Source organism: Lipomyces doorenjongii, assembly GCF_038497915.1.
Source record: "Lipomyces doorenjongii strain NRRL Y-27504 unplaced genomic scaffold V1508scaffold_105, whole genome shotgun sequence".
Lineage (NCBI taxonomy): Eukaryota > Fungi > Ascomycota > Lipomycetes > Lipomycetales > Lipomycetaceae > Lipomyces > Lipomyces doorenjongii.
Window position 1 is genome coordinate 379 of NW_027118172.1, and position 11,749 is coordinate 12,127.

General features: G+C 45.9%; 3 protein-coding genes across 3 annotated transcripts; 2 read left to right on the forward strand and 1 right to left on the reverse strand.

Annotated features, from left to right (window-relative positions):
• Positions 1–1,232: 1,232 nt before the first annotated feature.
• V1508DRAFT_442347 (major facilitator superfamily domain-containing protein) lies at positions 1,233–3,288 on the forward strand. The gene is made up of 2 exons (XM_066942328.1): positions 1,233–1,719; positions 1,767–3,288. The coding sequence occupies exons 1-2, from the start codon at positions 1,491–1,493 to the stop codon at positions 3,038–3,040; spliced, it is 1,503 nt and encodes a 500-aa protein (XP_066792735.1). The 5' UTR covers positions 1,233–1,490; the 3' UTR covers positions 3,041–3,288.
• Positions 3,289–4,796: 1,508 nt separating this feature from the next.
• V1508DRAFT_361309 (major facilitator superfamily domain-containing protein) lies at positions 4,797–6,479 on the reverse strand (the record flags this gene model as incomplete). The annotated part of the gene is made up of 5 exons (XM_066937177.1): positions 4,797–5,370; positions 5,423–5,490; positions 5,548–6,025; positions 6,082–6,280; positions 6,335–6,479. 5 exons carry the CDS (start codon positions 6,477–6,479, stop codon positions 4,797–4,799), a joined length of 1,464 nt encoding a protein of 487 aa, XP_066792736.1.
• Positions 6,480–9,116: 2,637 nt separating this feature from the next.
• Positions 9,117–11,007, forward strand: V1508DRAFT_25031 (uncharacterized protein). Its single transcript, XM_066936385.1, has 3 exons — positions 9,117–9,990; positions 10,046–10,764; positions 10,825–11,007. Exons 1-2 carry the CDS (start codon positions 9,354–9,356, stop codon positions 10,528–10,530), a joined length of 1,122 nt encoding a protein of 373 aa, XP_066792737.1. The 5' UTR covers positions 9,117–9,353; the 3' UTR covers positions 10,531–10,764; positions 10,825–11,007.
• Positions 11,008–11,749: the final 742 nt, after the last annotated feature.

Sequence of the window (11,749 nt, forward strand, 5' to 3'; positions counted from 1 at the left end):
TTCCACGTGCGAGAGTAAAGGACTACAGACTACTCTTGAAGTAAGATATACGTTGTACATGTGCGTTAGGACCGATATCCGGTAATATATATTCTTCGACGAAGTCTAGAGTCATGCCAAGCTTTTGTTGCGGGTTAGGGCATTATGTAGCCCTTTTCCCTCTGACACCGCAGATATGCTCGGCATTGCCACGCTTAGCTGCTCCCTCGGATAATGTGCATCTCCAGAGCTTTCGGGGGTATACGTCTTTGCCTTGTGGCCTTCGTGGAGGGCAATTATTTATAAACGAGCCTCTGCTTTTCCATTGTGGTTTAATCTTCAAAAAATCGACTCTCGTTTTAGCACCAATTTCCTATTCCAGTACACTCCGCCCTATGGACAAGTAGTGCGCTATATCAAGGTGCGAATGCAAAGTGTCCGATAAAAATTGTTGCCGGCATTTGGATTGACCTTAAGTACTCCTTCAATCATGCCAAGTTGTTGGTGCTAATGAAGCGAAACATTTGTAGACCTTCGTGAATTCACTATATTACCTTCAACGGTTATTGAGGGCTCGTCCAGAGACGAGTAGCACCATCTCTTGTCGGATTCCGGAGTTCCGATTTAGACTGGCTATTCCGCTTTGAGACTAGCACCATTTAGTACACTGTGGAAATTAATACTCCCGAACTCCCGGAGTAAGCTGAAACTTTCAGACGTTCTCTTCGGGAACTCCGTGTTGTCGGTTGTATCGCCCCAATCGGAGTTTGCTATCTTCGTGGCAACTCTGGGCATGGTACTTACTATAGCTTGGTTGTGTCATACATAATGCGTCAAATGCACAGGACGCGTTTAACGCTAGACATCATCCAAAAGCCAGCAATTCATATCATTTATTAATAAGCATAGTTTTTGAGTCTGACTGTACAACCAAAATTTCGGGAACGCGCACGGATTCGGTATCACCGCGTATGGTTGCAACGGACTCAAATATAAGCTTTACTGCTCGTGTGGAAATGCGTCATGGAAGGGGCCCATGTCGGTGCCTCATGCGCGCTGCGGGAACCTTACATTCTGTGTTTGTGCTTCGTCATCAAATATTACGAGTAATCTATGTTCACTCTCCTTTTGTCGTGTATTAAGTTTACGTTGGATCATTTGCATTTTTCCAATTTAGGCTAGTCCCAAAGAGGAATGATAGCATGACTCCCATATGAACCATTAAGGTACTTCCCATCATAGTACCAACATATCTCGCTTCGTTATCAAATGGTACTGTCCTCTAGCTATCATTGTCCTCTGTCTACAACATTGACTGTCACGCTAACCCCATCCGCAATCGGACATGTCCAGATAACGATGTTACGAAGACGTTATCGTGCCTCAAAGGATGATCCACGTAGAGATAAATACCTTGTATCCCTCCTGAGGCAAATTCTTTCTTGGCAGGTCACTGGAAATCGTGTCATTCCCGTTCGATCCTCTATCTCTCGAATCTATCGAACTTAATCATGCGTATCGTGGACAGGTTCACAGAAATAATCGACTGGTATCCGAAGGCCATGTCGAAGGAGGAGCGTCACTTGGTATACAAGATTGACTGGCTCGTGCTGTCATTTTCGTGTATTTCCTACTTCACAAAGAACTTGGATGTCTCTGCTCTCAGCAATGCGTACGTCTCCGGTATGAAAGAAGACCTTAACCTTTATGGCAATAGGCTTAACTATGCGACTTCTATGTGTAAGTGAGATGTTTGATACTACTTGTGTTCTCATTAACCCTTTTAGACTTTGTTGGATATGCTATTTTCCAGATTCCTTCCAATATTGTTCTTACGCGTCTTCCGGCTGAGTACTATTTGCCAGCGTTTGAGGTCATGTGGGGACTGTTCACTCTCGGTACTGCCTTTATCAAAAATTATAACCAGTTGTTGGTTATGCGCTTCTTCGTCGGATTCACTGCTACTGCTTGCTGGGTTGGCAATGCGCATATTGTGAACTCGTGGTACACTCGTCAGGAGCTAGGGAAACGTAATGCTATATACGGATGTGTCTCCCCTGTTGGTGCCATGTTCGCTGGCTATCTGCAGTCAGCCGCATACACTAACTTGAGCGGCAACGGTGGTTTGGCCGGTTGGAGATGGCTCTTCATTATCTGCACGATCATCACCATTCCCTGTGCCTTAATCGGTGTTTTTTTCTGCCCTAATGTCCCTGATCGTAACCGCTCACGGTGGTTTACGGAGCGTGAGAAGCAGATTGCTGTTGACCGTTTGCTGAAGGATGGATTTGCGAAGACTCGTGGTGTTGACCGAAGTTTGTTCAAGCGGATTTTGGGCAATTGGCGCGTCTACGTTTTCTTTGTTGTTGGAAATTTGTTCTGGATGACTCCTTATCCTTCAGGCTTACCGTATACGCTTTGGCTCGCTTCGATGCCAAGCAAGTATTCTGTTCCTATGATCAATAATCTTAGCACCATCGCAAATGCTGGTACGATCGTCTCGACTATGGTTTGCGGCTTTTACTCCGACTGGCGCCAGAATAGATGGGAGACGATGTTATATGGTGGCATTCTTATCTTGGTTTGCAATATTGTGCTCTTAGTCTGGAATGTCTCCGACGGGGCGAAGTTCTTTGCTTTCATTGGTCTTGGCGTCGCTAATGGTCCCACCAACTTGATTGTTCCCTGGTTGGCTGAGTATATGTCGCATGATCTTGAGGCTCGTTCAGCTTCCATTGCAATTGTCAATGTTGGGTGGGTCGTGATTAACTGTGTCGTTCCTCTTGTGGCTTGGCCAACTGCATCTGCACCAAGGTACCTGGGTGGTTATATTTGGTCTGTTATCATGTCGGTGTTGGAGATCATTCTCCTTCCTCTTCCTATGATTCTGGAGCGACAAGAGCGAAAGAAGGGCATTAATTACACACGCATGGTTCTTGAGGAGAACGGCATTGTTGCTGCCGGCCTTGAGGAGAAGACTAAGGGCGTTGACGATCAGTCGCTCGATGAGAGTGACGTGAAGGATGAGAAGGAGGTTGCAGTTAATACTATTGCCGTCTAGATATTTATTGTCAATAATTTTTCTTTTTGTGTGTATACTTGTGCTACAGGTTTAGAAGATATTTCTTTCTTTGTAGTATTCCGCTTTCAATCACAATGCTATTAGGGGCTGATATAATCATGCGAGACATAGGAGAAGGTACACAACGAGCCGCGCAAGGTGTGGCAAGAGTCAGGACTTGGCACCGTTGAGAGCATGTACGATGCCATAGAGAAGGAATGAAATTAGGGTTAAAGGAAAGATTGCGGCTCGCCAGGGTTGTGATAATCAGATTACGACAACAAATCGAAAAAGCATCGCTACTGTGAGGAGGATATCCTTAGCTTATTCAGAAATGATCCTCTGTGCTTATCCGCACTTATTTGGATAAAAATAAGTGATAAATCTGGACTGGAATATCAGTTGCGCGTTCTTAGCACGGACTAGATCTAGGCAACTTGGCTGGCAACCGATCTCGGGGACGAACTTAGGGGTGGACACGGATACAATTTTCTCTGTTCCCATTCGTATTCGCCAATTCGTAGAATAACGGCTAAACTTAAAGAGCCAACCATCTCGCGTTCTGACGCGTCCGAGGGAGTTGAAACTTAGAATTTAATGTAACTATGAAAATCTATTTACGAATATTTACGAATAATTTTTTATTCGTATTCGGATTCGGATTAGTAAGCATGAAATATCCAAATATATTCGTCATTCGTGTCCTAGAGGAACTTTCCATTATTATAATCTCTTATATCCAGATGATGTTCGCAGTGTGTTACTATTGAATCCATCCGTTACGCAACAAAATATTTCTATCAATGCTTGAGATGTCTGGTTCGTATATCCCAGAAACGGATTTCGACGAGCCTCTAGTGCGGGTTAACGCCATGGATATATTCGGATATCGACGAATAGGTCTAACAATTATAAATATGTAAAATAATGCTATTGAGATAGTTTAATGAGTTGTGAAATATTCAGTTATTGGTGTTCAGTGGTTGGTTGTGAATGAATCTGTTTGATGGTATAGCTCTCGAGTCGCACGGTCGAACGTCCGAAGTTGTGGCAGTGAGTGAACCTCATATCGTATCGCCTATCTGATCGCTGTGTCAACTTTGTTGGCTTATTCTTCGAGTGCTCAAAGCTTGCGATGTAAAATAACGTAGTCGTCGTGGATAATGCGGATATGGATACGGTTAAAGCCAATTTATCTGGATATAAATTATAAATACGGTTACGGATATAGAGATGCACCTGGATATAGATACGGATATAGGTAAGGCAAAGATTGACCTGAACATCATCCGTGGCGATCCCTACCTGAGTGAAGCTTTCAAAATTGAACTAACAAAATTCGATATATCTCCAAAAACTACTTAAAGGCCGTCAAGGAGCACTTGTGCCCGGACATATTGCAAGACGCCTCAATCCACCAGATTTGGAAATAGTGCTTTGCTGGAGCAAAATTTAACAACTTGCTCGACATACTGGCCGTGCAACTGCACCGGACTGGTTTCGAGTACATTTCCCTGTAGTCGAATTTTTCTTTGTTTATACAAGTGTTTGCCTGTTTTCGGAAGCCGTCAAGGGTTCTCGGGTATTCATGCACCTCGATTGTTCCTAACGATCTGTCGTGACTTATTATGTTCAAGATTATATTTGGTTATCCGTCGAGGGCTCCAAGCCAATCTCAAATTCCAGTGCCATCAATTCCTGCCGAGTCATCACTACAAAGTCATGCGAGGGCGCTCAGTAATTATGTGACCGTCCTTCACAAGATATTTCTGAAACCGTACCCTTCATTCTCCACAGCGACTGTCTGCCGTTTTCCGTCGCCCTCCACCACAACAGCGACTTTGGACTCCCGCTCAATCGCCCTCTTATTCTCCCAGATCAAGTAAGTCCTCAGCACGAGCGCCAAAAGGGCATTAAAGAACATAAACGCCGCGCAAATCGACATACCCCTAAAATATCTCGGTTCTTCCGTTTCTGGGTACAATCTTGTTCCTAGGATTGGCCCGCACTGACCAACCATCTGTAATAATGCGATGCCGACACCGCGCTTGGTGTCTGTACCCTGGTTGTTCAAAACCCATGGAAGTATATTGGAAATAGCGGGAAAAATTCCAGCTGCGGCGAGGAATATACCGAAATAGCGCAAGCCGACAGAACGGCAGGTGGCTAGAAGGACGTAACCGGTTCCTCCAATGCAGGAGAGGATGACGATGACGAGTCCGCGTTGAGATGTGCGGTCGGCAATCCAGGTCGAGGCGATGCAGAGAAGGAAGGACAGGAAATACGGAGGGGCGCTGAGTCCCTGGGCGTTTATACTGGTGAAACCCAATCTGTGGCAGTTAGGTTAGAGTATTTTGTGATCACGAAGACAGAGTGACTTACTGGGTCAGAATGGTAGGAAGGAAGACGGGAAGGGAGGAGAAGGAGACGTTGCAGCTGAAATACATGAGCTGGAGGCTGATTGTTAGTATTTGTATAATGATGTGGCAGAACAGTAGTATACATACGGCCGTGAGCCAGTTCTTGGGATCTATCAAGGCAGCTCCCACATCCTTGAGACTAATGCTTCCGACACGGGTGGCACCATCCTGTCCAACTTGTCTGATTGCTCTCGCTTTGGCAAGCTCCTTCTCTTCATTACTCAAGAACCTTGACTTCTCTGGAGAATCTGGGAGGAAGAAGAACGCCACAAAGGCAAGGATGATGGACGGCAGACCCTCAACCAAGAACAGCAATCTCCAGTTCGCTATAAGTGAGTGACCAGAAGTAATACCATAGGCCAAAGCACTAGCAAAGCAGGCCGCAAATGGCGCCGCGGAGAGAAAGATCCCGCAACGGAAACCGATCTCATGGCGCATGTAGAAAAATGAGAGAAGATAGGGAATACCGGGCCCATAACCAGCTTCTGCCATGGCTAGGAAGAACCGGCAGACAATCATGCCTCGCCAGCTAAATGTTGCAGCTTGGAGAGTTGCCGCCAGACCCCTGTTCATACATGTATCAGCTTTCGTTCAGTTGAGCCGAGATTCGAAGGGGAATACCAAACCAGCACGGTGGCGAAAGCCCAAATGTGGGGAGGCACGACTTTCCACATCAGAGCTAACCACTCAAAGAGAATGTATGGGATATAGAAGATGGTCAAAAGCCACTGAAATTGTGCGTTAGTCTCACGAAGGGCCTTGCTCATGCCTGCTGTATCAGCATTTCCGATGTTAGAACGGTCAAGGAAAGACATGAGGTCTATGGAGTGCGTTAGCACTTCTGCATATGCAAATCATAGAGCCAAGTGCATACATAAGGCTACGACCAACGGCATCAGATTCAAGTCTAGCTTCCTCACCACGCGTTTCTGAACTACTGGGTCAATATTGACAAAGTGGTAGCTTCGTGACGCAGCTTCGTTGTGCCCGAGGTCATTATATTTGTCGATCTTTGCCATAGTGTCGACGATATATCTAAGACTGCGAAGTACTCCGTGGCTCCAAACCCGCGATTGTTGAGGTACAAGGTAGGGTGCCCAAGTTGAAGATGAGGAGAACGTATCCAAACGCGAGGCGATGAGAGCGGGAGCATATGAGCAGACAAAGTAATCAGGAATTTACTAACAATGAGAACAATCTAAACTCTGCAATCTTTTGCTGTCCTATCCGCGCATCAAGTCCGATAGCACGTGGCCGTTCCTTGTCCGCTCGTGGAGCTAATACCGCCCCGGGCCCGTCTTTGCAGCCGTACTATTCCCGCCTCAATCATAGGATCAGGCCCTAAAGCCTGATTTGAATACCAAGCTTGATGCGGGAGGTAAGAATGTTGGATGAACAGGGTAAAAAAATTACTGACCACGCCACGATTACCAGCATCATTAAGACATCTATTTGGTGATATGAAATCCTGAACCAAAACATTCAGCCTCCCGACGAGCGAACCCGCTTGATTATGTTATCTGGCTATCCATTGTTTTTTGTTACATTGGCATCTGGAGTGCTCGTTATTCAAAATTGCCGATATAACGGCGCTACATGCGTATAGCCTGTGACGCACAGCCACAGAGTGAGCGTCGCTGTGGCGGCTCGATCACACCCCTTCCTCCGCACGCTCTTCTCCCGTCTTTGTTTTAAAATAATCAACGGTTAACGTGCACATCAGTAGTACTTAGACGTCATTATCCGCAGTAGTTCTCCTAATATGTAGGATCTACGAAGATCTACAAATTTGCAAGTCATGCATATTAGTGTGACTACACAACTGAATCTTCCTTGTTTGTCACATGAACCTATAGTTTCTTTCGAACCGCAAGTGCAGTATTCCGGCTGCACTTACTCGTCCAAGCTTTCGCTGCATCAAACATCGTAGCACCTTCCCAGTCTGATTGCATTTTGGGTCCATATGTCTTCTCGCCGCTTAATTAGCATCTCCTTCCTTGGTAATCAAGCACCATGGGTCCAACTCTGAGCCTCCGCTAACTGGAAGTCGGATAGACTATGGTCTAACCTGCACGGGGCCACCGAAACAGAGAAAGAAGCTCTGGAGGTGGCGAACAAGCTACCATCGCCGTCAATCATGCTAACTGGACCAAATTTTAAGTGCTGCCAAGTAGTTGTTTGCAGCTAGTGTACGCCGAGTTGGGCGCATTCATGGGGTAAGCAATAATCCGAAGGAAAGCGTCCAACGCCAAAGGCCCGGGAGCTTGTCCTATTATTGTCAGATATTATTGATGGAATAACCCTTATTCAGACCGTAGTTAAGGACAGGCAATTCGGATTCAGCTACCACGGCGTGACTCAGATCTGTGTCATAGCCCACAGGCACCGCATGAAGACCGGATTGGCAGACCTAGCAGTACGCCTGGTTCAAGTTGCGTGGGGAAATATGTGAATAACGAATAGAGTTGCGGAGATTGAGGCAAATTTGGATGCGATCGAGATAGAGAGTGGACGCTACCCCCAAACATGGTGAAGGTCTCTGTGGGGTGGAGCAAAATTTACAGTGGATTGGAGTTGCATGAGCGGCACATAATGCCAAGGACTTGATAACGCTCTGCATAAATACTGTCCCCCCGGCAGACCCGGCGACGCGTCAGCCGCATATATTACTGAAGCGACTGTGGTGAAGATGAAGATTCTCCTCCAAGTGTGTTTGTTTCTAGCCTTCTTCCGCTCTATCGCTCCCTCGCACACAGATGCGCGATTGGAAGCAATTAGTCGCAATGACTTTGAACAACATGCTATCATTTTGCGGGACTGCCATGGAACAAACGAATCTTTGCACTTCAATCAGGGTCCCGTAGTGTCAGGATTGATGCTGATGAATTGATATCCTTCTGCAATAGCAATAAACTTCATCGCATACTGAAAGCCTTGATGTCAGGGAACTCATCTCCAGCTGTAGGCCGCATTGTGTCTGCGGACGATTCAAAATAGCGCGATTCAGCTGAGTTTACGCGACCAAAAAGCCACTCACACAATGACACGTGCGCTCATTAGTATAACCCTGAACCCAGGAAATTAAGTTTGATAGCACGATTTTCCGAGAACAGTGCCGGGTACGATTGGCATTTCGATGTTATCTATTATTTTATATTACGACTGCGGCGCCGTTCGCACAATTAGAATATGTTCTAAGCGTTCTTATAGGTCATCAGCTTGCATACCAACTAAGTATGCGCACTGATAATAGACAAAGCTTGTGAGTTGCGGCGGGAAACCCTCAGCCAGCGAGCGCGGCGGCATATGCTTGGCCAAATAAAGTACGCAAACCTAAAATCAAGCGGCCTGTGCGCCGTCGTGTGCGCAGCCATGTGCGGTTCAAGGTGGATCCGCAAATGGAACAAGGTCCCATACATGCTGTAGGGCAGTTCGCAGCAGGTTGCCTACCTGGAGATAACTCGTCATCGTTTGAATCCAAATTCAGATATTCATTTCTTTTGTCTCGAATGTGCGGTTGGTTGACCGAGTATTTGAGTGCAAATTAACTTGATGTTGGTATCATAGGCACGGTGCCGGACACCTGACTCGCGACTCAGGTGTATATAGTTTTATTTTTCTAACTAATCATCGACTTAATAGCTCCTCGAAAGTTAGCTGCAATAGTTGCGACGATCTCCATTGTCTACTTTATCCTTGCCCTAGTTTACCGGCGGGACGTTGACATTCAAAACATAAGGAACTCACTACCTTACGTAACGTACGACAAGCCGGTCTGCGAATCACAGCAGCTTGCTGTTCAGACATTTAACTCGACATATACTCATGAAGACGGCATTTACGCAAATGGATATGTGACGTCATACGTTCCGGGCACAGAGGACGTATTCCTTATGATCAAAACCGGTGACACTGTTCTGTGGCAAAGGTTTCCAATTCACATAGCAACAACTTTACCACAGTTGCCACATTTTGCGATTTATTCTGATGTGCCTGACATAGTCGCTGGTACCCCTATAATCGATATTCTCGCTAATACAAAGCGAACTACCAAGGAATCATCGCAGTTTGAAACGTACCGCCAACAGCAAGCACAACTCGCTGAACACGCTAACGTTGAACTCACGGAAGCCGGGATTACCGATGGCTGGCAATTGGACAAATACAAGAATATACCAATGGTAGCGCACGGATACCGGGCATACCCAACAGCGAAGTGGTACATCTTTATGGACGCAGATACTTATATCCTATGGCCGAATATGATGAGATGGTCGTCGTCAATAAATCACGAGGATATGCTGTACATGGGATTGGTGACCTATCTCGGTGGAAAGAGATTCCGTTTGTGCACGGTGGATCCGGCGTGGTTATGTCTGGTGCGCTTGTTAGGAAGACTTTTGGCGAGGAACCTGGCTTGGCAAATGAATATGAAGAGTACTCGCAAAGTCATTGTTGCGGTGATCATATCCTGTCTCATGCTTTTTGTGATCGAGGTACCATTCCCGTGTTGTCCGGGGAGAACTACCGGTATGTCGCGTGGCGGTTCCAAGGTGGGTATGAGAGTGATCTCCAGGCTGAGCAGGGTTTAAAAATGAAAATTGGTGTAAAGACGTAGTCACATTTCATCACTTGACAGCGCACGATATTGAGAAGTTGTACGAGTTTGAGCGAAAGTACCCACGAGATTACCCGATTTTGTCCAAGGATGTGTATCATGAGTTCGTATGCCTTATCTTCGTGACGACTGCCAAAATGGTTGGGATAACTTGGCAGACATCCGAGAATATTCGAATAACCGTGAGAAGGATCCAAAAAGGTCCACAAGTGACTGCTTATAACTCGTATGACAATTGCAGTACCGGATGCCAGGGATGGGAGGAATGCATGCAGTTTAGGTATCGGCCGGGCTACTGCGGATTGTCGAACGAAATTAGACTAGGACTGAAGCACATGGATGGCGATAACTCATTTTCCTCTTTCTGGCGTCTGGACCGGATTCGGCAATTAAGAAAAAGTAGCGGTTGTGATCCTATTGATGCCGTGCAGGAGGAAGGCGCGTTCTTTTGAAAGCAGTCCAAAGCATAGAGCATTCTTCGGTGTTTGAGTGACATCCTCCCATGTTCTGATCTATACACATCATTCGGGGTCATATAGGTTGTGCGCATTAGGAATACTTTGTTCAGACTGTATTGTGGTCTGCTGAAAAGGGGTGATATATGGCATGGTGCTTTTTGCGCTCGTGCCGTCTCGGCTAAATCTACAGGACTGTGTTGGATATTTGGTCTATTCGTGTTTTTGAGGGTATGTTAGTTTTAGACTATTGCAAATGTCAAAATCGACTCTAACACGATAAGTCTTCAGAATAATATTCGGCAAAGATGGCAAGGACACACGCGTTTATTAAAAGCCAATGTCTTATGCTGCGAACACGTAAAGAAGCGGTATCGAGTTCCCTTTTTCAGTTTACGACTCCCACCATGAGTTGTAGTCAGCCAAGCACAATGCAGTTCTGCTCATAAGCCTTCTCATGACTTTTCTCGTATATAATCGATTCAGAATGCGTTGACCGCATAGTGGAGCGCAGAAGCGATTTGGGCAAGTCGCAACCTTGCTCGCCAGTCAGCAGCTGGACACATTATAGAGCTAGTACCTTGGATGTTACCCTGTGCGAAAGCCCGTTCACCGGAATCAGTGTAAGTGAGAGCTAATCCACACGAGACTAAGCTTCCGCGCGCCTCGACTGGATTTCTAAACCTTTTGCGACATAATAGATGATCCGTTCAGATTGATGCGTGAGGGCAGGAAGAAGTATATCTTTATCTCTCAAACCGACCACAGTAACTTGGCGTCTTTTATTACTGATGACGGAGGGTTGACCTACAATCTCTGTCATTTTTGGTCCAATTTTGAGATTGCAGATTTGGACATATTCATAGGTGAGCATTATCAAGAATATTGTAATGCTTTGGACGCTACGGGAAACTTCTTTTGTGAAAGGTGGGGGATGCACCTGTACACTCCATTTATGTGGCCTTGGTGCTGTAGCATCTGAAATCAAGCATAAGCCTAATCGGGCCCGCGCGATGAAGCGGCTAGGAAGGTTAATCTGTGCTTATGTGATCCAAAAGACGATTGGAATTGGCATGCATGGAACTCATGTGGTAAAAAGTACTTTAAGGTGCAGGGCCTTCAATTACCTCTTGGTATTGTGTGGTGACCTGTTGAAACGACAACTTAAAGTTCTGATGTTAATGTAATGTCGTATGGCATATGTTATGTTGAAGGA